The sequence below is a fragment of the Apteryx mantelli genome, chromosome Z (assembly GCF_036417845.1).
Source record: "Apteryx mantelli isolate bAptMan1 chromosome Z, bAptMan1.hap1, whole genome shotgun sequence".
Classification (NCBI taxonomy): Eukaryota; Metazoa; Chordata; class Aves; order Apterygiformes; family Apterygidae; genus Apteryx; species Apteryx mantelli.
Window position 1 is genome coordinate 84,185,703 of NC_090020.1, and position 26,003 is coordinate 84,211,705.

A 26,003-nucleotide genomic window follows, 5' to 3' on the forward strand; every position below is an offset into this window, starting at 1 on the left:
CAAAGTGCAGATGCTGAGGATCCCTTGGCCGGGTCCATTCCAGTGGAACGGTGCCATCCCGTGCCCTGGGCAAAGCCACCGGCGCACAACCTAGTACTCTGCTCTACTCAGCCCAGTTTGTGCAAAATGCTTTTACTACTCAAATCCCAGTGCTACAGAGTGAAAGAAAGGTGGTATTGCTGAACCTCTCTCCTGAGGGTAGCGTGGGATTAATGTGTGGACCGTCATAGCCTAGGAAATCACGGCTTCCCTGGCAGTTGCACAGCGCTTCGTGATGGGAAGGGGGCGGCATGAAGCGGTGCCTGCGATGGAGGGGGAGTGTGGCTCCAGGACCCAGCTGGTGCTCTCCAGTGCGGTACCCACACAAGCTTATTGTAAAGAAGAAAGGACGATATTAGTGTATGTCGTCTCCCCAAGTTCTGCCACTGGAGACCCCTGAAAGGCGTGGAAGCACACGAGCATTAGGGTTGCTTTTCCACTTTACCTTTTGCGGGCCCTTCAGAATAACCTGTGGATCCCGAAGGTCTTCAGATCATGGGTTGAAAACGGCTGTCAGAAATAACTGACAGAAGTGCAATGATGGTGGGGGTTGTGCCTTCTCCTGCCTTTCACTTGGCCCTTTTCAAAGCCACCTTAGTCTCCCAGTGCTGCTTCCCATGGAGTATGCAGCCCTGCATGGGACACCAGGTAGGGATGGTTTCCCTGGGGCTGGAGCCGAGTGGTTGGCACGGGACGGCAGATGGATTCAACAGCCAACGGCCACGCACGCTGCTGCGTCCCCCGCAAGGCGCTGTGTCCTCGCGCTAAGTGATGACCAGAAGGGGAAAGAGGAAGGATCTGCCAGGAGCTCGGGCACTTTTGAGGAGTGAATTCTGTCCTCTCAGAGATGGTTTTAGGAGACCCTGCATCACTCAGGCCCAGATCTTTAACAGCATAAGCTATTTTTGCATTTGGCATTGCAAGCCTAAAATCCTGGGTTTGGAAGTGACTTCAGGTTCCCACGGCGCCAGGTTAGCTAAGGGAGTTATCCTGAGTCAACTGAGCCATCGGGGCTGTGTCCGCGCTCCTACCCTTGAGCAAACACGAGATTATTTCTGTCAGTTTAATCTGCAGCGAGAGCTGTACAGGCAAACATCTAAAGAGTTTTAAAATACGGGCCCCATTCTCTCTCCTTTGGCTTTTCTTCTATGAAGTAGAGCTTCATTTGCTTCACTGGGGTGTTGGGAGGATAAAAGCAAAAAACGAGTGTTTGCCTGAATGCTGGATTATCTTCCACACCCGTGCCTGCTGCCAAGTCATGGACATCGCTTCTTGTTTGCCATTTTCCTTCCTTTGCCTTTTTTTTCTCTTGTGGTTTTTTTCCTAACTAGTTTAACTCTTGGTGTTTTCCATCCTGGAGCAGTGACTGTAGAGCTTCAGTTTGCGTTTGTGTTCGTTCGGCTACTTGCCACGTGAATGTTGCCTTTTCAGCTCTCCTGTCCATGAGCAGAGGTGCCTTTCCTGTCCCTGTTTTATTAAAAAGCCCCCAAATGAGTAATCTTTAATAGTCCACTTTCGCTTAAGTGCTTTAATGTTACATTTCTTTCACAGCCCTTAAGCAGAAAATATTTGTTTTATAATATCATTGTGTCTTTAGAAAAAATGTCCCTTCAAGCAATTTATGGCAGTGGGAACAGGCTAGATTGCTTCATAGGTCATTTCTGTGATTTCCAGATATCTGAAACGTTTTAAGAAGAAGAACCGTCTCGGGTGCCATGCCGCTTTATGGTTTTGTCTAAATACAGAAACGCATATTGCCTTCCCTCTTCTTAACTTGAAACTGTGTCCATGTGTAGCTTTTATCACCCCTGTGCAGTACGTGCAACCCAAATGCAGTAGCGGCGTGCTAGGCGTACGAACCCAAAACTGAAAGCGAAGCTGAGCAGTTAAACTTAGATGCTCAAGACGAGAGAAGAGCAAAACCTCAGAGGGTGAACGCCACGTTCTAGCAGCCAAACTCTTGCAAGTTTAAGCGTGTGACGCCTTAGTGCTAGATAAGGGTTTTAACTAACTTTTATTTTGACGTCCTTCTTTTCATGAGCATTGCTCTTTCTGCGTTTTACAAAGCAGTTTGTGTGATTGCATTACCGAGAGGAAACAAAGAAATGCCAGGAAAACTTTATGTGGAGAATCTGTGCTCATAAAATGGTTGTGAGCTCCCGCAAACAGGAAAGCTTCCCCTGTCTCCTTTTTTTTTTTTCTCTCTCTCTCTCTCCTCTGCCATTCAGCTTGCAAAAAAACATGTTGAATATCTCAGAAACCCGGATTCGATGGTCTGAGACTAAACACAAATTCCTTCCACTGCCACCAAGAACAAGCCTGTTCTTCCTAAGCTGGCCAAGCATAAGCCCTCAGTCTCTATGGTTAGGAGCCAGTTGGCCTCAGAAAGTAGGTTTTAACTCATGCGGATGCCAAAGAATACAGATTTGATGGGCAGATGGGTTTGGCAGGCAAGGTTGGAGGCCGTTTAGCCGCTGACCATTGAAGGGTATTTGTGAATGGCCACTTCCTTCGTCCAAGCACGCTTAGCAGAGCCGTGCAGATCTCTGCTAGGAAAATAAAATTAATTGCTATGTGAAATGTTTAAAATACCCCATGCTATTTATCCGGACAGAGATGGGAATTTGGGTTAAGGGATGAGACCGAGCCACAGAGAGGGGATTATAGCGGCTACAAAACCAGTAGTGACACCAAGTCGTAGGGGTTACTGTCGTGCTGCCATTTGTTGCTCCATGTCTTTACTTCTTGCGCGTCCGCCTGTTTGTCTCTGACTTTGCGCGAGTCTGGAGAGATTCCCTTGCGAGTCTCCAGCACGGTTCCCCAGGGCCTTGTAAGGAGCTGAACGTTAAAGCATCCAGCAGGCTCTCGGAGCAAAGAGAAAGTGTTAAAAAGGCAACAGGCAGGCAGGGAGCTGCCGCCGGGCTGGTTGCTAACCCTGTGCAGTCCCAGGCGAAACCGGTGGACGCGGGAGAATCTCCTCATTAGAGGTGCTGCAACTCTGCTCTCTCCCCCCGGTAAAGCTGTGCTCCAGAATCGGTGACTTTGCTTTTCAGTGCCGGGGGGGGACCCAGTGATCACGTCCCAGCCCCCTAGCTGGATGAGGGAAGCCAGTTTAAAGGGGGAAATGCATTGGGAGAGAAAGAGCATTTCTGTTTGCATCCCCAGGAACTCGGCTGTCGATTCCGAGGGGCCCAGGAATTACCCTGATAAAAAGCGCATGACCTCCGAAGGAGGTGGACACCATGCGACGTTTGCTGAACACAACACTCCACATATATATTCTATATTGTCTCAGCGCAAACTCACTTTGAAGAAATGCAAAGCCAGGCGGGCCCTCCAATTCCCTAAGTCTTGCCCTTCTGCAAGAAGGAGACCTTTAAACTTCCTTCGTTATTTTTGTGCGTGTGTATGTGTGTGTTGCAGACGTTGATAATCTTGACAGCCCATTTGGAAATCCGAAATGTCCAAGTTCAGTTGGAGGATGCAAGACACTCTCTGGCTGCATCTGCTGGCAGGAATTTCCTCCAGCTCCGGCTTCCTGTAGAAAGAAACAAGAGGAAAATTTCCTCGCTCTTCAACTTTTTTTTTTTTTTGCAGTTTAGTGTAACAGTGTCTGCTTCTGAGGAACCCTGCCACGCCAGACATATTTCTAGAGAAAATACAAGCTTTGGATGCAAAAGCAAAGATGCTGCCAAAGCATTTGCTTCATTCGACTGTCGGTTTTTAGGGGACCTGCAATCTAGGCTACTGCTTGCAGCAACGGGCTCGGAGCCAGCCCGGGTGGGTTTGCTCGCCCCTTCTGAGTAGATGCATCCTCTCAAGCAAATCATTTGTGGGCAATTACTCCTCTTTGTGCCTGTTGAATTTCTGTGTTGTTCGCTCAGAGCCATATTCATGCTATCTCCTATCCAGAGCTACCAGTGCTGGCTGCCTGCGCTGTCAGTGGGAGAGGTGTCCGAGCCGGTCACCTATACGTGACTTAAGGGCAGCACCGTATATAGGCAGCAAAGGCAGCCACTGCAAGCAGGTTGCCAAAACAAGTCCTCAGTTTCTTCGTCTCTGTATGCGTCTTCTCCCTCTCCAAGCGTGGCAATGATGAACGACATGGGTGTGGTGGTAGCAGTCAAGTGGTAGCGGTGGCAGCAAGTCAAGAGCTGGTCTCTTCTGTCCGTCCAGGCTATGCCTTCCTCGGTCTTTTTTTCCCTGAGGAGTGAACCATTGAGATCTGCAACCACATAAGGAGGGAGGGAAATACTGGCCACGGCATTTGTGTTTAATGCAACACCGACTGTTCCTTCCCTGGCCCTCGCCGGGAGCCATCAGCGTTTGGCAAGCTCTGTTGTGCAAACAGGGCTCTAGGAGATTTCCAGAAATGGGGACATTTGGGGAGAAGGGTTCCTAGAAACGGAGAATATTTTGTAAGAGTAGCGGGGAGCAGCTGTCAGTGTCTTTCTCAGAGAGAAAGGGCAACTGAAAACATTTGGTGTAGGCACCTCTGTTATTTGGTAGCCTGCTTTTTCGCTTATTTTTCTTTCTTAGAAATTCCTGATGCACTTTTAAAACCATATTGCAAACTGAGCAGTTAACTAACAGCAGTAGGTCCTGGTGATACAACAGAGATGCCAGTCACTGGAACAATACGACGGGTCAGGAAGGTTTGGAACTTATTTTGTCTTTGGGAAAAAATAGCTTCTGATATTTCTTCCCTGCCTGGCTTCCGGTTGACAAGATGGGACTAGCCAAGTCTTCCCCATTTTTGTGTCAAAGCTTCATCTAACACCAAAACAGGGGAGAGCTATTCCTGGGGACTAAAGTAATGTTATCTGACTACTCCTGAAAACCTCGGCTGAAATATGCCTGGTTTTGAAGGGAGATTTAGAGGCATGAGTCAGATATTATGTCATGCTGGATGCCAGGGAGTTGTCCCTCCTGCTGTGGTGGGGGGGACCACAGCGTCTACCCCCCAAGGGCCAGACTGCTTGGTGAGACAGAAGATATGTTGACCAAATGGGATGAGCTGGTTTAGCGCTGATGTGCCGAGCAAAGCCTCACGCGGCGTACAATAGCACGTGATTTTTCAAGTATCATGTAATTTGAGCCTGGGGTTAGGTTCCTTCTATTCATCAAGGTTGCATTTGATGTAGGTGCTCAGCAGGGTTTGGGAACATATGAGCTGGTATGAGACTGGGCTGCTGGGATAATTTATAGGAATACAGCAGGGCTGAAATCATTAGGTATTATTTTTAAAGTCGTTTCCATCTCACATGGCTCTGCTGGTCACAAGCAGGGAGAAAAATCATATATTCTGCTTCATGGCTGCAATTTTTTCCTTCAGTGTCGCCTCCAAAAGCATGACCTGGCCATTATGTGCCTTTGCTGTAGGGTATCAGGGCTCTGGTGCTACAGGCGCTATGTGAATGAGGCTTTTTTGTGAGTAAATATGGTTAATGGTGCCTCAGTCTACCCTCTCAGAGAAGGTCTTCCTCATCTTCTTTGCTCCTCTGCTACAGATCCAAGCAGCAAAAAGGTAAAGGGCCTGCACATATTAACATTTTTCTTTGTCTTTCCAGGCGACAGCAGAGACTTCCTGGTGGGAACAAATCTCAGCAGCATGCAGATCATCAGCAAGGTGGCACCAAACACAACAGGGAACACCAGAAACTCTACCAGGGAGGCCAGGCCCCTCACTCCTCAGGCAGGACTGGCCACCACGGCTACAGCCAGAACCGGAGATGGCACCACAACCAGAAGCACTCGCCCAACGACAAAGAAACGCACAGAAACGCCAAAGAGACTGAGAATTTGAAAATTGAGGACACCTCCGTCTGCACAGTGCATATTCCTTTAGAGACGCACCGGGGCCCGGAGGCTGTGGAGAAACAGTCTCAGCAATACATCCAGGAGTCAGAAACCAAGCGGAAAGACAGTATTCACGAGCGCATCGGGGAAAGACCCAAGATCAATTTGCTTCAGTCTTCCAAAGACAGGCTGCGAAGGAGACTAAAAGAAAAGGTACTACGTCTTAGAAGACCTTTGCATTTCCCCTTTTCAGGAGTCTGACAATTGGCCATTCTCCACATGAAGGGAGGGCTGGGTTCCCGGGGACCTTCCCATGAGCGCACCCAGCTTCTCTTCTAATCTCCCAGTGTCAACACTTGCCTTGAAGTGTCTTTGTGCTTCTCCAGGAGGCCTTTTATTGACACACTGCTGAGGCTCTTAGCTCACCTGCACGTGGCTCCTTGGTTGAGGTTGCCATCAGGTTGAGTTTCCTGAGAAGGTTGTGAAGCCTCCCCCGACACCTGCAGAAGGCCTTCTGAGAAGGCTGGTGCACGTGCGAGCCCTGACGCAGGCGCTCGCTCCCCGATGGCTGATCCCAGCTGACTGAATCCCAGTCTGAAGAGCTCATCTGCTTTCCAAAGAGGTCTAAAAAAGGCAATTTGTCTCTCGGCAATTAAAGAGCTAAATGCCAAGCTTAGACTTTGAGTGCTGAATATTTGGAGTCAGCTACTTAAAGCTGATATCCATTTATCTAGATAATGAATTGAAACGCCCTTATCTTTCCCCCTTCCTTCCAACTACCCAACAATAACAAAAGTATTGCATGCAAGTGACGGAGGAGAAATCCTTTCTGGAAACAATGTTCAGCCTCAGATTTCTGAGGAATTCTGAGATAAAATCTCCATTTGCCCCCTGTGGCACTCAGAATTCTTTCTCTCGAGATGCTTTTTTCAGACTGGAAAATGCATTTGTGTGGGCATTTCCAATGAACAAAAATAACCTGAACACATACAATTCCATGGGACTGCATGTTGGAAATGCATACCTTTGAATACATGTTCATTTACTATTTATATGCAACTTGAGGGGAAGAAGAGCTTTTGTTAGTTATTTTCATATTCTTTAAAGCAAAGGGAGTATATCAGACACTTTCAGAGTGTTCATTTTCATTAGTTTCTCATGTTCTAATGTAGGACCTGATCCTTCAAAAGCTTCTTCATAAAATCATCCTCACTCATAGCTTCTTACACTTTAGCTTCTGTGAGCCTGCCCAAGTGAGAAGAGTTTTGCAGGATCAGGCTTAATAGTTGCATGCTCTGGGAACTTATAATCTTATAAGAAACACATCTATAATCTTATAAGAAACACATCACATAAGCACCACTCTTCAGTGTGTGTGGTGAACACAATTGGCCTGATAGCTCCTGCCAACTGGCATGGGAGTTGAGCAAGAAATTGCTAAAGGTTTGTATTGTATGGCACATTTTTAAGATTGAACTGGAGGAAGAGAAGAGAGCAGACCACAGCAAGCAGAATGCATGCCTTACTTTGGGGGGGAAAGGGACAAATGCATAGTTAAATTTTAAAAAGAAGCAATAAATTGCATGATAATGGCATGAACTGAAACGTGTAACAGTAAAGAAATGCAAAGGTTAAGAGTTCTTCTAGTGGCTGGATCTTGTGACATCTTTGATCCCAAGTTAGATCATTAAATATACACTGAAATGTAGATATTTTGTAGAATTTTTATCTGAGCATTTCACAGACATTAATGAACTTACTTTCAAAACGGAGGCAAGAAAAAGTCCATTATTACCATGTTACAGATGGGAAACTGAGGTACAGGCAGGCACCCCCCAGAAGCCTGTCCGAGGTTACAAAGGCACTTGGGGGTGATCTGGCCTTGGCATCCCAGCTCAGTGCCTCAAGCAAGTCTTCTCCCTGAGCAGAGGGTGAGGACTAGGGGTTTGTCTACTGTGAGAAATGGGGGAAGAGAACATTTCCAGGTCAGGACTCATTAACTGTCTTCCAATTCTGAGATGAGACCATTATGCCTCTAGAAGATGACTTGAATTTTCTATGTCTGTTTATATGTCTCCCCAATCCCCTTCCCCTTTTGTTGTTTCTATAAGAACAAGGGCTGATCTGTCTGTTTTTTCCTTGTGTAACAGACGCCTTGTCTTTCCCTTTTCACGGACCAGGACGAAGTCACGGTGGAAACCACCAATCCCCAAAAGAACAAAATGGACAAATTAATTGAAATCCTCAACAGCATGAGGAACAACAGCAGCGATGTTGACTCCAAGCTTACCACATTCATGGAGGAGGCCCAGAACTCCACCAACTCGGAGGAGATGCTGGGCGAGATTGTCAAGACCATCTATCAGAAAGCAGTGACGGACCGCAGCTTTGCTTCCACAGCTGCCAAGCTCTGTGACAAAATGGCTCTCTTCATGGTGGAAGGAACCAAATTCCGGAGCCTGCTCCTCAACATGTTGCAGGTAATGAGATATTTAGCTAATTAGATACCTGCAGCTGCATCCAGCTTCATCTTACCGTAAATTATAAGAGCTGAGCTTTTACTAAATTCCATTTGTGCCCAGTTTGTTAGAGGAGAACAGAAGTGTTTCTGCGGTTTTGTTTGTGCACATCTTTTATGGTTATCACAGACAGTGTAACACTGTAGGCATCAACCAGTTACTGTTCATTTCCATTTCTTGAGCTGTACGTGGAAATCTGGTGTCTCACACGAGGGCCCATCTGTAAGGTGAGCAGGTTCCTTGTGGCAACATCCCTATGGCATTGAGAGAGGAGAATGCAGCACTTACAGTGGAGGGTCCTTGCCGCTCTCCTCAGCTAAGACCCATCTCTCTTGCTGTTTCCCCACGCCTCTCAACACCAGGGATATCAAATTAAGTCATGGTCCCTGACTCATGGTAGGCTGTTGGCCGCATGGCCTGGCCGAATGGCTCGCTCCTGGTTTCTAATTGCTGGCGTCATCTCACATGGCTCGCAGCTGTACCAGCTGCACTTGCAACCCAGACAGTCATAATTTGTGTGTTTGCTGATTCTTCTGGGTGACTTGTTTATTGGTATATGCAGCGCCGGCTGGTTGTGCTGCTCTAAAACCATCAGAGACAGCAAAGGCAGGGGGAGAAAAAGTAGTGGCTCTGGTAACTAGCCCACAGTAACGGTGTATGGTGGGGAAATCGGGCTGTCCTCATGTGGCAGTGATCTGCTGGGGGAACATGGTTACTGTACTGCTGCTATGCAGGTGGGGTTTGTTTTCTGGAAAGGGTATCTCATGGTTCAGAGACCCTCTCTGCCTCCCTCACTTATCCGCCTCATTTCCTGACGGCGCAGGGCGCACAGTCCCTCTGGTTGAGTCTTGGCGTGAGATCCCTTCCAGAGGAGCAGCAGGTGGCACGTACACCTCCATCTTTCCTGGAGACAAGAGATGTGGAGCTGAAACCTTGAATTTGTGTCCTTAAGCTCAGCTTATCAGTTGTGTGTGGAGACTTATGGGACTGATGGTACCTTTATTTTTCAACTTGAAATGATCTGTCCAAACCTGGTCAAGGTTGGTAGGGACTAAAGCTGCTAATACTGTTTCAGGTTCAGCATACTGTCGGCTATGCAAGGCCATTCTCAGACCCATGGTGGGTGAAATAGCATGCTGGGTTGTCGAGAAGGCACTGGGAAAGTGATGGTATGTCTCACTTGCTTCTTAAAGTAGAGGCTGATCCAGAATTTTTTAGGACAGTCCAGGCTGATGTTGGATGGGGAAGCTGTGAGGGCAGGGAGGATCAAACCACTCAAACATCTGGACTGCCACTGCTGTGTCGGTACTAGTGTTGAGTGGATCAGTGTCCTCCCTCTGCCTGTATTGTTCTGCACGCGCCTGTGAGTCCTGTGCAGACGTTGGGACACTTCGGTTGACACAAGGTCCCTGGGGCTGTTGAAAGCATGCAAGGCTTTGGCCGACACGAGACCATTAGTACCCTGGTGGTCTGGGAGCTGGATGTGTATGTCACCTGTTCCTGGCACTACCTGCCACATGCTGCTTTCAAGGGAAGGGGAGGGTCATTCCCAGGGAAATGGGAGCAATCTGGTGCTGTTATGACAAGGAGGCCCCCTGGACACAGGCACAGGGGAGCAAGGATTGAACTCATATTGCCCAGGAGCTGTAACAGTGATGCTGTTCACTGGCCTGTTACTTTATTTTATACTTCCATTTGGCTGTTCCCTCACACACAAAAGTCATCTGCAGCACATACATAAAGTAGCTCTCATTTCACCTCTGAATGTGTTTTGTGCACATGTTCGGTGTCCCGAACTCCTCCGGTTTTGAAACATCTGTTGCTCTTGCTGGAGCTCATCACTTTGGTTACTCATTTCCCAGGTTGTGCCTGGATGCGTGTGCACTGTGTGGGTTGAGTCTTCGTTTGGGCAAACAGCACATGGTGGTCACCAGTGCTTCTGAGCCTGCTATGGATGAAATGTTGGAATGAGATTGCTGTTTATTGCTGCTCGCTGGATACCTTCTCTCTTGTGTTTAGAGCTGTCACTCGTTTAAAGGCATGGGAGAGAAGAAGCTCCCTTGTTCTGCCACCAGCATAGACATTGCTCCCTGGGGACAATCCCTGCCTCCATTTTGTGAACAATAGTTTGGTGCAGCCACCAGTCAGAGAAGGAGGGGACCTTGCCACAGATGTCCCTGGTGTCCTGGCAGCTGCTGCTGCCAACATGGCTGTGGTGCTGCTAGAGGTCTCTGTCCTCCCAGAAGCATCCAGAATAGCAGCACTTGCTGGGAATATTAGGATGGGGAATTTTTTCCAAAAAATGGCAAATGGAAACTTGGCCTAGAAATACATACTTTAAGAAAAATGTTTCCAGCAATGGACTTTCATGTGGAAATGAGAGGGAAGCTGGTAAGTAGCCAGTAGTCTGATAGGTTTGGGTATCTACCACATTCAGGGCTCTTAAGTTTGCTGCGCTAGTGATCAGTCTTTGACCTTGGATAGGTTTTTCATCTTCCTCTGCCTCAGTTTCTATTTGAAAGAGCTAATTCCTGTTTACATACCCCAAGCACTACTGAGAGACTGAGCTAACACAGAGCCTCCTGAGATATGCAGAAAAAGATGCAGTATTAAGGGCAAAACAACATTAGGTGTTTACTAGATTGTTTTGCTCTGTCTGGTTCATCTTGCGCTCAGGGAGACCTCAGGGACTTGCTGATCTCGCATACGCCGTGTCTCTGAAGAAAGGAAATTACAGCAGGGAAGTAGTTGGCCCAGGAGCGGTGAGAAGAAGCATTTGTGTGCTGCGTGTAGCCCTCAGCCGTTGTCCTCAGCGTTACAAATGCCTTTTGTGGTAACACGGTAAACACGCAGGGGCTAACCTGCCGGGTCTGCTGCGCGAGGAGTCTCCGATCTCATTTCCTGATGGTGCTAACAGATGGAGGAAAATAGCGAGTGCAGCGATGGGGAAATTCCATTACTCAACACTCCACATCTCGCGATCCACTAGGTTTGCATTGAAAGAGTGCTTTGCTTTCCCAGCAGCGAGCAGGCACATCTGACGAACACGGTGGCTAAGAGTGGCTCCCTGATGCACAGGATCACGGAGAGATGGAGTCTGAAAGAGTGGGGGACAGATCAATCTGTCACCTGCCACAAGCTGTGTTAAACCGCAGTGTTGTTCATTGCCTTGCATGCATATGTGTTCCATTGCGGAGGTCAGATACGCGGTGTCCAAGTGATGGTCAAGGAGTTTGTTTGCTAGCTCGGTGCGAGGCTGGATGAAGGGAACAGCCTGCAGCACTCGTGTGCTGTTACAGGTCTAGCTCCATGGGATGCACCTGGAGGCAGGGCTGAGAAAGGAGCCCGGGAGTCCTGATGAGCAGACCTGTTCAGACCTGCATGCCACATTCTCTCCATGGAAGACAAGGCATTGTCCAGGCTTTGGAGAGAATAGTATTAGATAATCTTCGGTGCAGGCTCAACATTGGCTGGGTCCTATGGCCAACATGTTGAATTGTTTTGTTTTGCTTCCTTTAACACCCATTGACTATGGCTAGGAAAACAAAGAAGCAGAGGCCAGCTGGTGTTTCTCCTTGAATCACCTGATATTTTCTTTTGCGTTTGTGCTCTTGTTTATGCTACTCTTGCAGCTAGATGGGGTGAAGGTGAGGAGAGAAGGGGTGATGGTGAGGAGAAGTGGCTCTGTGACTTAATGCGGTGCCATAGCAGGAAGATGCCATTTTGCTAGGGCTACAAGCATGACTGTGCAGGCCACCAGAGCAGGGAGGTAGTTCTCCGGAGGTTGGAGAAAACCAGGGTGTAGTCATAAGATAACAGCAGGGTTTAGAAATCCCACCCAGATCTACACAGGGCATAGGTCTGAGGAGATTAAAGTCCAAAAGCACTGATAGCTTTCTCTCCATTTTACAACAGGCAAGTGAAGGCACGGAGAGATTAAGCACTTTGGACAAGGCCACATGTGTAATCTGTAGCAGGGTGAGGTCTGAATTCAGATTCTCCCAAATGCCAGACTACTGCCTTAACTACAGGATCTTGCATCTTTGCCTTGTATCTTTGCATAAAGACCAAAATCCAAGGCTCTCCACAAAAATTTGCAAGGGCTGAGGTGTGGTTATATGTAAGACTAAGAAAGAGAGGGAAATCTCTGCTTCTCTGAAAGAGAGGCACCCATGAACACTCTTCAATCTTAAGCAATTGGGAAGGATTTAAAATGCTGCCTGAAATCTGCTGGAAGCAAAGACTAGTGAGATGCAGAGATGTCCAGCGAGCAGTCCAGGGAGGAATGCTTACTGCAGGGCTGTCAGGGAGATCCAGAGTGCAATCCTGGCCCTGCAAAGCTGGTGGGAATTTTACTGTTGGCTAAGCTGAGAAAATGATATTTCTGCATGGCATCTTAGGAGCAGTAATACTTTGGGGTTCTCTCCATCCGATGTAATTCAAATCTTCAGCCTGCCAGCTATGCTGAAGTTGTGGTTTGACATTTGGCAGCAGAACTTCTTCTATCAGCCAGGTTAGGCTGTTCCTGTCTGCCCCAGTTGGTTCTTCCACCCCTGCCCTTATGTCTTTGCCCTGGTCTGACCAAGGCTTTTGTGAAGTGAATCAGACTGAGGAACGGATCCAGCTAAAAAATAACTGAGCAGAAAAAAAGAGAGGGGGGGGTTCTTCTCCAGCTGGATTAGTTCCCCTGTCTGGTTCCCATCACAGCAGCCTAAGCATGTGTGCTGGCACAGCGTAGGAGGAGTGGGTTGGGTGGTGTCATTTCTTAGGCCGTCAGAGCTGCTGAAACATTGCTCGCCAAATTATGCCTAAATTGCGTGACCTCATATTTGCCGCAGAGCAAGCATGCGCACAGCCCTGCTGGCATGTTCGATTGACAGCATTTTGATCTGGTCCCAAGTGTCTTGCAAAGCATCTTGGAAGAGAGGGAGCAGGCAAGTCACCACGCTGGTCCTCCCATTTTCATTAGGTTTAAATTAAGCTGTTATCTCCTTTTAAGGGGAGGAAAGCTATTTTTAAGGAGAAGAATGAGTCTTTGGTGCAAGAAAGAATCCAGCCAAGGCATGCTGTTCTTGGCATAGGTTTTACTCCCAAAGAGTTGGTTCTGTGCTCAGAAATTAGGAGAGCACCCACTGAATTAGTCCCAGGCCTAACCTGCGACCACCATCCATTCACACACACAGCTATAAGGACCTGGAACAAGGCAGTGTTCCTCTTGATGGCTGGTGGACCGCATGATCACCATGGCAGCAAGAACACCATTTCTGAAGCCTCTTGTGAAGTCTCCCAGCCTACCTGGACCTTAGCTGCAGGAGTGGGAGTTTGGGCTGACCCAGTTCACGGTGGCCACAAAGCAGGTCATTGCTGTATTGCATCTGTTCAAACCCCAGGAGCAGAAACAGCCTCTCTGTGAGATCCGTGTCCCTGTCTTTGGGGTGTAAAGTGAAAACCAAACAGTCCCATAGATAGGTGGCTTGGACTTGGGGTTCCTGCTGTTGGACAGAGGTGCAAGCTGGACAGTCCTTTGTGGCCAAGCCCTTGAGACACTAGCTGACCCTTGGGGTCAGGCTTTCATAGGTGTCTGGTTTCTTCAGGTCCCGTTAGTCTAGGAAGGGAGAGAGGGGTGCTCCGCTTCAAAGCACGACCCCGAGGGTTGAACTGCAGAGAGCAGCGTTAGCCTCCCTTCTACCCATCCCTGTCCTTCCCAGTCCCGCTACTCCTCAGATTTACCACCTAAATTGTCACCCCTCCGGTCACAAGGAGTCCTTGTGGGATTCATGAGCTTGTTTCCTCAGCCTCTGCAGTCCCATGGGAGCAAGATCCTGGAGCAGGGCCGTCGGAGGCAACTGGAGCTGGCACCAGCTGTCTCCAGGCAGGTTCTCCTGTGACCGTGTGGACCCACCACAGCACAAAGAGAAGAAGACAAGCACAGAAAGCCTTCTCCTCCTGCCAGGAGAGCTGCTGTCAGGCTGACCCCAGGCAGCCAGCAGCGATGGAAGGTCTCCCATCTGGCAGCGAGGTGCTCTGGGGAGGGCAGTGACTCAGGAAGCCTCCACGTGACATTCATCACTGTGGGCAGCATCAGGAGAGGAACAAGAAGATAGTTGACGTTAGGGTTCCTGGTGTTAGGCTTGCAAACTCCCATGAATTAATTGTAGTCTTTCCATGGATTTTAGTGGGTGCTGGAGGGGACACCTCCCGATGGTGTCCCCTTGCAGAGCTTGGCAAGACGCACTCTGTCTCCTTTGACAACGGGAGCGTCTCTGGAAAGGGAACTCCGTGATCTGCAGAAGCTCTAGGAAGCCATCCATCTCTTTTATTTCCCATGACCATGATGGAGGGGTTATTAAGTTTAATTTTATGGCTAGGCACCACACAACCGTTTGGCTAATACACTTGTCATTTTTTACGTATTAATATTGTTTAATATTATGTTATTTTCTGTCTCCTAGGATTAGAGGTTTTTAAGAGTACACTGCTGGTATATAGATTGCATGACTCGGACGGTTTGACCGTGGGGGGAACTTTGAATAAGTCACATAATCACCCTGGTGCAGAAACAATTTTGCTGGAAAGACAGGCTTTAAAAAATAGGTTCCCAGGGAATATCCCAGTGTCTGTACCACAGCTGAGTGAAGACATGCATGGCAGGAGAGGAAAGCTCTTTCAGGCTTTTGTTTTCTCTAAAGGCAAAATTACCAAACCAGAGTGAATTCTTCCTGTAATTTGTTTGTCATTGCAGAGTTTTATTTTACCGCTCTAGAAAACTCAGGTTAGCCGCTAACCAGTTTGTTTTAGGCAGGGACAAAGAGAAAAGCAGAAGAGACCACTGGTTTGGGGTTGCAGTGAGTAACAAATCCAGTGAAACTCTGCGATGTTCATGTGGGAATAACATGTATTGATGGAAACACGGAATATCCAACAAGATTCAAAACTGTCTGAAAGCCGTTCTTCGGGAATAAACAGGACCGTTGCAATAGGGCTTAGTGCACTTGCATGCACTGGCCAAAGAAACTACCCCTGTACGTTAAAACATGTCGAGAGCATCGAAGGAGAGATGCGCGCATTTGCGTTGCAATTAATCCCAGCCAAGCAGGGAACTTTGTCCTGCTAGGGTGTATGCAGACAAGGCCAAAACGCTGCTGCCCCAAGGAACGTACCGTCTACAGGGCTGGAAGGAGATACGTACCCAAGAGGTGCAGAAAACCACAGAGAGGTGCTAAAAGCCACAGAGCAGACGCGAGAATTGGTGTCTCCATGTTTTCTTCTGCCTCTCGTTGTTGTCGGAACATAGCTAGGAGCCACTCAGCCGGTCGGTACAGCCACTGGGCTCGGGCGAATCCGTGTAATTATTTGGTCTCGGATAATGGCGGTGTTTAGCAGCAGGAGGAAGAGGCAAGTAAGGCACAAAATCAGATAATGAGAATCAATGTTGAATGTAAACCAAGGTAAGCTCGCAAACCGTCTGGTCCGTTTTTGCTTTTCTCATCGCCTTGGAAGTGGTGGGCTGTTGTAGCCCTGCTGGCATCCGACCCAGCCTCTCTCCCTGCGTCTCTCACTGATTCACCATTTTCCCATGCAGAAGCCTTGAGTGTTCCCAGACAGAACACAAATCTGGTGGTCGCTTTTACCAAACAGCGATTTTCTTCTGCTCAGTTTATTTTAAAAGCGATTCTAAAGCAGGATGAGATAAATTATGGTCACGTTCACTAGAGTCCAGCTCCATCAGAGTGTAAACAGGCAGACAAGGTTTGTTGCAATCACTGTGGAAAATAGTGGTGGCATGAGTGCAGGATGCATAACTCATCATTTCTCCAGAGAATCCCATAGTGCTCTTCGGAAACATGTAACAGGTCTGACTGAGCTCCGTGCACAGGCAGGGAACGTGATGCCTGTTTTGGAAAGGTGCAAGGAAATCAGCTGCAGAGAGTGAACAGACTGTGCAGATAACAGATTTTATGTGCAAGAGCACAGAAAAATGCACAGGAATTTGTTCAGCCCCAAAATGCTCGTCTTTCTTTTAAAAATATCTTGACATGGCGAAAGGTCGCAGATCAGTACGGGTCAAAAGTACAGTGTTATCTGAAATTAAATAATTTAACATTCCGTATCTGATAGTAAAGTATTTTGACTTTCTCCACACCCGCTGTTTCTTTTTCCAACCAAAATAATTGGATGGATTCACACGAATTTATGAAATGTTTTGGTCAGCCCTAAAACTGCAGTTTTTGCAACACGTTCAGACTCGATAGCCCCGGCTGGAAACGAACCAGCGTGTAAAGTGCAAAAGAGTTGTCGCAGCTGTCTTGATGTGAAGTAAGGGCATTGGCAGCATCAGGCAAGGGCTGCCAGCCGAAAACATTACCCAGCTCTGGCCCTAACCTCTCCGCAGTCAGGCATTTGCAGATGTTTTTCAGCCATTTTGCGATAATTTCCCGTTAATTAAAAACTTGAATAAAACGCTCGCCCTGGAGAGCTGGATTTGTGTCTCTCTAGCACCTTTCCGACTAATCTCCTCCCAAAACGTAAGGAGCTCTGCTAGCTGGACACCGGCAAGCTCGGGAATTACCATCCCCGGGGTGTGATAAATAGGGATAAAGATGCCCTTCTCCTCTGATCCGCTCATCCCCGGAGCACTGCTGCCGGCCGGCAGCCCGGGCAGAGCCGGCCGCCGCCACTCCCCCCCGCGGCCCCCCATATGCCGCCAGCAGATGTTGCTGATTTGCAGGAGCCCGGGGGGACTTGTTTGTGCCTTGCTCTCCGGCTGCGCGACGTGGTCCCCGGGGCTCAGTGTGACCCGCGGTACCCAGACGTGAGCCGGGAGCATCTAACAGCTTCGTGCGCTTAGCCGCTGAGCCGCCCGGCCAGCGCCGGGCAAAGCCGTACCGATCGCGTCCCCAAAGCCTGGCGGGGACCCGGGGCGATGCAACCGAGCGCCGGAGCGCCGCTCGCCAAAGAAACTGGTCTCTTTTAACCTGCCTCCTCTTATATTTGCAGCTGTTGACAAAAGCGCGCGCGTCGGAGGGGTGCTCGCACCGTGAGACTTGCTGGGGGCCCGCAACGTATGCCAGCTCCGTGGCACGAGACTGCCGCCGTGTCACCCCCTCCCTGCAGACAGCTCCTCTAAGGAGCGTCTCTCTTGGCCGACGTATACGCTTTCCGGCTTAATAGCCCCGGGCTGGAAACGAACCAGTGCGTGAAGTGCAGAAGACTTGTCGCAGCTGTCTCCGTGTGAAATACGTTTGGTTCTGATCTCCTCCGTATTCGGGTCAGTTTGGAGGGGATGCAGGCGAGTTAGATCAGAGCCGCCCAACATCGCCCAGCGGCCAAGTGCCTCGGTAGCTTGCCGGATAGTCACAACAAACTGGTGCAAAACGGTACCGGTTGCCTTTATTCTCTCCTTGGTGGGAGGCAATGCCGCCCTTCTCCCCTTACTCTCTGCCCAGACTGCAGTTCCCAACGCTTGCCGTTTCCTCAGATCGACGCAGAAAATGTGTTTCCTTAGCGCAGAGGTCCAAAGAGGTCCTTAATACCACCGCCAGTGGCACACAGAGTGAGCTTCAGCTCCCAGGGGATGGTTGCACGTGCAGTGGAGAAGCTGGGCAGGGCTTTTCTCTGTGAACGGGGTATTCCTAGCATCTAAAATGCACTGAGGCTGCAATGGGACATAGAGGAAAGAGCCCAGGCTCACCCTCCGTTGCCTTTATTACTCTCAGGAGGTATCCTTCCAAGTTCAAATATCCTCCTCTCCTAGAAGAAGCACCACTGATAAGTTTAACAGGCTAGTGAGCTGTTTTTTCCATAGTAAAAGCTCCTTTTCCTCCACTATGGTGAGTCCAGGCCAGAGGAAGCATTAACTATAGCCCGTTCCCATTAACATTAAACATGCTGTCGAGGAGGGAATGAAGTTGTGGGCTTGGATGGGCAGGTCCAGAGCCTGAGGCTGGTCCTAGCACGAGCCTCCAGGAGGGCCACATCCGCGTTGGGCCCAGGGAGTGTTTGAGGGGAAGGGTTCACGCACAACCGGCTTGGCGTGCACGCATATGGTGTCTTTGCCCCTCTATAAATACCCTCTTGATTAATAAATCGAAGGGAAGTCTCCTGCGAGAGATTTTTGCTTGTCATAGTTTTAATCGCTGCCTTCTGCTGCCTGTGGTGGGTTGTTGGGGGGGGCAGGGGGGTGTTTTTAAGCGATGTGTCACAAACCCTTCATGTGTAACATAAGTTGGAGTGCTCCTCTGTTGAAATCTCCGTGCTCTTTATAGCAGAGATGTGTCTGCATCCGAACTATGCATAGCAAAGTGTATTCTTAGAGTGGACATCACTGCGGCTGTAACCGTACACCGCTTCCCTTAGCAACTGTTCCCAACAACACATCAAACAGAAGGGTGATACCTTTTTTTTTAAAAAAAAAAAGGGGCACATCTATACACACAGACCAAGACGGCCTGTTTCGGAGCTCATACGTGAATCCGGGCAGAGTCAAAATCTGGTATGTCCCTGCATTTGGAAATACATTGGTGCCAGGGTCCAGCAGGGCTATTTCTATTACATAGCGCAAAATCTTGTCAGTTGAACCACTGTTTGCACCCAGGCTGTCTCTTAGCAGGCGTTAGCTGAAGGGAGATGGATTTGGGTTTTTTTTTTATGAAATATCCTGGATATTTTTAAAATGGCTCCTAGCAAATGTCCATCGGCAAGGCATGGTGAGCAGAAGGTGCGTGGAGCGAGGAGATGGGAGGGAACTCCTCGGCTCCGCGAGGCGGAAAGGACGGGCCGCGCTGGGGATGTGTGACTATGACCTGGGAGATGGGTGCTGCTCTTCTAACCCCATCCCCAGGCTTCGGATCGCATTAATCCCTGCTTTGGCCCCTTGTCATTATTTACGCTCGTGCGGTGCCAGAGAGGTTCAGTCTTCTCCCTGCCACCCCCTGGGCTGAGTCTGGCTATTGCTCCGCTCTTCCAGCAGCTCGGCTGCAGGTGAGTGATGCTGGTGGGGAGGCAAAGGCAGCCCGATGTGTCCCTACCCACTCCCTTTTGTGGCACTGACTCCCAAAATTGGGGTCCATCACGTAGACTAGCAAGATGGGCCAGTGGACTTGGGTTCACCTTTGGCTCTCCTCTCTCTTGCACCATTTTAATGATAACACGGGGTGTAACTCCACCAAGAATCGTAATTTGAATCTCGGTAAATCCTCTCTCTTCTGCGCCATCATTTCCCCTCCTGGAAATTGGGAATGGTGGTGGTAATTGCCCTCAGCCACATCGATGTCTAGGAGCACCTTGAGTCAAGGTGAAGCTCTGGTACAAAGCCAAGAGAGGAAGGTTGAAGTCAGGATTTGAGCTTGCTCGCTCCCGCGGTGCACGGTGATTGCCCCTGCCGGTACGGCACAGTCGCTCTGCGGAGGCCACGGTTTCTTTTATGCTCATCAGCCTAATGCCTTTTCAAACACAGACTTTATTCGCAGAATAGTTGTCTTACTTGAATCTCTTGCTGCCCCAGAAATATTCCTTCCTCGGTTTGGTCCTGTATTTCACTCTCGTTTTAAAAAAACCCGACTCAAATCCTGTGGCTTTCTGCACAGGTTGCAGTAGCTGGTCCCGCTTGTATGTCAGTGGGCTCTGTTCGATTTGAAACATTCAGATAACCGGTCTGGGGGGATATAAACCAAGCCCGTAAAACTAAATCTGCTGTTACAAGTCCAGAGGATAGAAGAGTAAAATTTAATCCCTTCTTGGGATATAAATTATGTGGCATTAGGTACTGGAGAGTTAATCAATCTCCTGTAAGTCAGGGTGCAAAGAGAAGTGTGGACCACTGCTGAGCACTAGGATTTGGGAGGAATGAGTTGAAATCCCTCCTTTCCCGCAGAGTTCCTGTTTATTTGGGCAAACGACTTAGTCTCTCGGTGATAGGAGCACTTCTTTGGGCCGTAGGGTTTGTAGGGATAAAGACACTGAAAATAATGGTGAAGTAAGTGGATACTGTGGTAAATGGGACATGTAAATAATACACACAGTTAATGCTGAAAGGCAGATTTTTTTTCCCCCCTTAACATTATTATGATCTGGAGGGGAAGTGGTCTGGGTCTTCAGCGAGGAATGGTTTGTGGTTTGACAGAAATGGAGACAGGAGAGTCCAAATGCAGCTCCGAACGGGATACTGGAAAGGATCTAACCTGTAAGCAATGTCCAGCACCGGCTGCAAAACCAATGAGGCGTCTTTCCATTGCTGTTTTCAATTTGATTTAATTACAGATTGTCCAGTTCATATGCAGAAGACGCAATGGTAACACTTGCCTAGGAGAAGCCATTGCCCGGGAGAGAGATTACTTCACTGAAAGATATATAGCATGTAAGGGGGGGAAAAAATCCAGACCTTGGACTTGTCACAGTCCCAAGGTCCCTGGAAGAAACCACAAGGCTAGAAATGTATCTGTCTCATGGACTATCACAGCATCCTCACGGAGGGGTTGTAAGCTTAGCTTCATGGAGCGCTGCCGCTTCCTTCTCCTCTATTTATGCGTCAGCCAAACTCCGCTGGCTTGTAATTTATATTCCATAAGCGTCTGACAAGCTCCGCTCGAGGTGCGGTGGCGGTTCAGGGGGGGAATCTTCCTCAGCTCCGGCAGACACACACTAATCCCCGCGGCTCTTCCGTGTGGACTGGGGCTGCGGAGAGCGGGGACGCCTTGCTGGGAACGTCGCAGTTGAGGGCTTTGCGGATGGGATTTCTTTTCTTTACACCTAAGGGATTGGAAGGCAATTGTAAATTCACGTGTATTGTATACATATTAGATGTACGTTTGTATTTATCTGTGTATACACGCGCACACAACTTTTGTGCGCGTTGTACAGACAGTCGCAGTAGGCTCAGCGTCCATCATGCCTTCACCATGCTGGTCCCTCTGCCACCAATAGCTCCTGTGACATTAGCCGTGGCAGAGAGAGCTGAATCCGGGCGCTGGGCTTGGAGGAGGAAGAGGATGGCTCGGAGGAGCATCCTGAGCTGTGCGCATCCTTCCCCATTTAAAGCGCGGGAAAGGGAAGAGCGGGAAGGAGGCATGTTCCGTCTTGCTTGCCCCAAACTGCCGGGCCTGACGGTCGGTACCTCTAACTGTGCCTTTGAAGATGTGTCACAATTCTGTGACAGGGTGTTTATTATATTTTGCATAGTCGCCGGGGGCCAAACGTAACCTATCCAAGTGTCTGCAGCGGCCCGAATTCCAGCGGGGAGGAATGCGAGCCGGGGAAGCGGTCCTGGCCGCCTGCCGGGGCCGGCAGGTGAAGTTGCACATCAATTAGCGGTGGATAGCTGGGAACGTGCCACCGTGTCCCACTGGTGCGGCCACGCCGTCGGCTTTGCGTATCTACCGACAGCGCTAACGCTCGATCGGCTTCGCCGGCTCCGTTACCGTCACGGGAGCTGCTCCCCGCCGGGTCCCACGCGGATAAGGCTGCTTGGCTCGCTGCCTCGTGGGGAGGTGAAGAGCAACCGGAGGTGGCCCTAGGCATATCCGGAGTGCATCCCAGGTGATGCCGGGGGCGGTTGGAGTCCGTCCGATGCGGGCACGGCCGCTGCCTCGCTGTACAGACGCTTCCTTTCGATTAGCAGGGCATCACGTCTGCTCGACAGTCTGCCAAAAAAAGTCCTCGGCCGGACTTTTTGCTCCAAAGCGATGCCCCGGGGCTCCCCTCTTCCCCCAAGACCAGCCTGGCCGGAAAGCCCAGCCTAACTCGGAGGGAGAGGAGCGCGGCCGTGACCGGAGGGACGGCGCGGAAGAGCCCTCCGCCGGGCTCTAGGTGGAGACTGCGGACTGCGTGCAGCCCTCCGGCGCCGAAGCGGCCGCCCCGCCGGCGCCGTGCCCGGGCGCGGGGGCTCGCTGGCCCCGGCGCCGCTACCTGCGGCTAGTCCCCAGCCGTCGCTTTGGGCCACGCAGCCCCGGCGCTGCTTGGGGCGATGTCTCCCCATCCGGCTGGCTGGCTGCCCGCCCCGGGGGTTTGGCGAGCCGAGGCGGCAACGAAACGGCTCCGATGCCGGGTCCCCCTTCCCTTTGCGGAGGGGCGAAGAAGAAATCCCGCAGGATCGCTCTGCTCGCGTTACCCGGGGCCAGTTGCTTGACTGCTGAGACGCCTCGGACCAGCCCGGCTGGCGTCTTAAACCGTCGGCATCGCTTTGGCGGCGCCGACGCACGGAGGATCCGTTTTCTCCCGAAAGGCTCAAATCCTGCCCTCGGACGAGGGAGCGCGTCGCCGCCAGCTCAGGGACTCAGCCCGTCTGATGCATCGGTCTGTCAGGCCATCTGCTCCCGAGCGCTCCGGCTTAAATCCGCCTCGGTCTGCTGGAAGCGCTCGGCGTCGAGCGGTTTTATTGAGGCTGACGGCTGCAGGGCTGGGAAATCCCCGCTCCTGGCACCAGCAGGCTCGTGCCGGAGAGAGCTGCCGCCCTCCTCTCGCCCGAGCGCCTTGCCTTCGCATCGCCGGGGGACGCGCGGGCCAATTTCTCGCACGGCCGCAGCCCTCGAGGGCTGCCCGTGGGCGCAGGGGAGCCACGCGCACACGCCGGCCTGCTCCCAAGGGCTTTGGGAGCGTTTCGTTCCCGTGCCGCAGGGAGCCGGGAGCTCGGCTGGCTGCGGCGGCACGGCCCCGCTCCCGTTCGATCGCTCGCAAACGCGCCGGCTCTCCACGGAGAGCGGGGGCCTCTTTTGCCCGGAGGCGGCGGATGACACGCTTATCCGCGAAATCCCCGCCGGACCGGGCGAGCGCTTCGGCTCCCGCTGCCCCAGCGAGCCCCCGCCGGGGTGGACGGCGCCTCGAAGCAGACGGGCTTGCTCCGAGCGAGGTCAGACGTCTGGCCGAGCCCAGACGGCCTGCGGGGACGGCGCGGTCGAGGCGTGCCAGCTCCCGCAGCCAAGTGAGCCCGGCCCGTCCCCTCTCACCCCGTTGCTTTCGCCGCTGGCTTGCGCCAGCACGCCCGAGACAGCCGGCCGCAGCGAGGACCCCGGGACAACCCCCCCCCCCCGAACCCTCGGGCTGCAGCGCAGCTAAATCAGTGCAAGCCACTCTGCCCCCGGGAGAAGAGGCTCTCACGCTTCTTCCTGCCAGCCCAGCATGTTTTTTTCCCTTTTTCTGCTCTTTTGCTGCTAGATCAGTGCCTGGCCCTGATGCGCCGCATGGCCGTGCAGACACCCGTGCTGGCGGACGGGGCAGGAAGGATGGAGCTGGCAGGAGAGGAGCTGGGAACTGCCTGCTTGGGTACCGGCGTTAGCTTAGCGCGTTTGTCCATGACTGCCCCAGCCGGTTTGCCCTCGCGCCCTCCCCAGGGATGAACCATCCATTTCGTAGGGAAACGATGGGCCCGGTGAACATGGAGGAAAAGCAGGCGCCTTGGACATCACCGAGGCCCTCATGAACCAAGGGCACAGAGCAGATGTAGGGGCTAACATCAGCCCAGCCACTGGGGAGAAGGATGCTGGAGAGGGCCGTTCGTTTCTGGGGACGCGATGAAATGGGCTATTTTGTGCCTGGTCCAGGCCTGGCTTCACTGAGCGGTTTGTTTAGGCACTCCCTGGTACGCAGATAAACGAATAAGCTGTTTGCCAGCAGCTATAACACAGTTCCAGCCTGGTCCAGGTGAAGGGCTCCATCCTCTATGTTGAATTGCACTTCACCCAATGCATGGGAATTGCTGTTCCCGCAGAGATTTGGGGCTTTTTCTCGGCACTGGCAAGGGTTGCTCTGGAGGGAGGGGGATCTCTGATGCCAACCCCCAGCACCCTGGAATTGCTATCCCAAAATAAGACCCTCCAGAGGAGGTCGCAGAGCTCCCAGTAGGCACCACCCATGACGCTGCAGCAGGTACCTTTTTCGCGATGGGAGCGACGCAGCGTGCCGGGCTATTTGCGGCCGGGGAGCACCCCAGGCAGCTCACGAACCCTTCTCCTTGCGAACGGTACCCTGCGAGGCCCCTTCCTCACCCCACTGTCGCGATGGGTGCTCCTACCTTCCTCCCCAGCCTGCGGCTCCATTCCCTTTCCGGGAAGGTTGGAGCGGGGTGCCATGGGGCACCCAGGGCTTCGCAGCCCTCTAGGTGGTGCTTGCGATGCAGGGATGCCCGGGTCCGGCCAGCCTTGCAGGGCCCTGCACGCACACAGCGGATATAATTTTGCACCGTCTCATCTCTTTTCTGCTGTCAACATTTAAACGAACAATTGCAAAATCACGGCATAGGACAACTCTGGTAGGAAGAGTCCCAGGAACGGAGGAGCTGGAGGGAAGGCTTCAGGTGAGGAATGAGATACAGCAGAAACGTTTCATTTATCCGTGCCGCGCTGGGCCGGCAAACCAGGCCTGATAGCTGCCGGACGTGCGGCATCCGAATCCTGAGGACCTGGGAAATTCCAGAGGGAGCAGAGGAAAAGAGAACATGGCTTGATAAGGCTGCCGCATCAGGACACATCCTGCGGTTTAATCAATGGGTGCAGCACGCTGCCATTAATGGGATCACCCCCGCGCTCTTCTTATGCGCAGACGGGCTGAAATGAGGGTAATCAGATTTTCATGCGCTTCCTTTTCCCCTCCCAGTGATAAGTCGCTCCACTTCTATTTCTCTTTTATTATTACTGCTATGCATATATATTTTTTTTAATAAAGAGGAGGTGGGAGGAGCATTTGGAAAAATGCTCTCTGGCAGCACTGGCAACCCCAACAGAGCTATATCGCCTCTAGGACCGGAGAACCAGGAAGCGAAACTGCATACAGAGAGAGCAAAACCGCGTGGAGCGGCTCCCCTGCCCAAGCAGGCGCCGTGCACGGAGTAAGGAAAAAATGTCAGACTTGAAAAGCGGAACCTTTCAATTTTTGCTTCTCTCGTAAGAATAAGGTGTTTCCCCCCAGATCTCTTTAATATTCCAGTAACTGGTGTCTAGCAATCTTATAAGAAAGTCATGACCACACTCTTGTTGCTCTACCAAATGCTATTTGTAGACCAGTATATTACAAAATATGCCCGTGCGTTGATGCCCGTCAGGGGGCCGGATGCGCAGCCCCAGCATCGGGGGGGGGGGGGGAAAGCACGCGGAGCGGAGAAGAGGCTCGCCAGCCGCCTTGCTTCCCCGCGCGTTTGCTCAGCGACGTTCGAGTGCTGGGCCAGAGCCACCACCTCCCTGCAGACTCAACAGTTGCGGTGTTTTCTGCCCTGCCCAGAAGAATTTAGAAGAGTCCCCGGTCTGAAATGTTTCACCAACTCTGGGCACCGTGAATATCTCCAACTGGGAGACTGGACTAAAGACTGGCTGGGTGATCACTGGCCAGACCTGCTTAGAGAGGTCTACGGAAACAGTTTCTGAGTTGATAACTGCAAAACGGTGAAGCCACAAGGGCAATTCAGGTTTCTGCTACGTGCATGAGGTGGAGAGTCCAAGACGTAACGTAAGCCGTGGGATTCCCCTTCCCTCGCACCCTGCGCTGCCGTTCACCTGCCAGCAACCCAAGAAGCAGATAAGGTCGTGCCCTCGCATGCACCTTGTTTTCTCGCATCTCTGCTTCACTGCTGAAACCAGGGAGCCTTTTGCAGTCTCTTTTCAAGGAGAAAATCGGGATCTCTGGCCATAACGCCCCATGCCCCGTGGTCCCAGGGCTGGGGAC

General features: G+C 51.1%; 1 protein-coding gene across 1 annotated transcript in view; it reads left to right on the forward strand.

Annotated features, from left to right (window-relative positions):
• The window catches only part of CTIF (cap binding complex dependent translation initiation factor), a 207,081-nt gene that overhangs the window by 140,945 nt on the left and 40,133 nt on the right, over positions 1-26,003 (forward strand). Inside the window, exons 8-9 of the mRNA XM_067316080.1 lie at positions 5,610-6,051; positions 7,989-8,318. Coding sequence (XP_067172181.1) covers positions 5,610-6,051; positions 7,989-8,318 — 772 coding nt within the window. The remainder of the gene's footprint in view (positions 1-5,609; positions 6,052-7,988; positions 8,319-26,003) is intronic.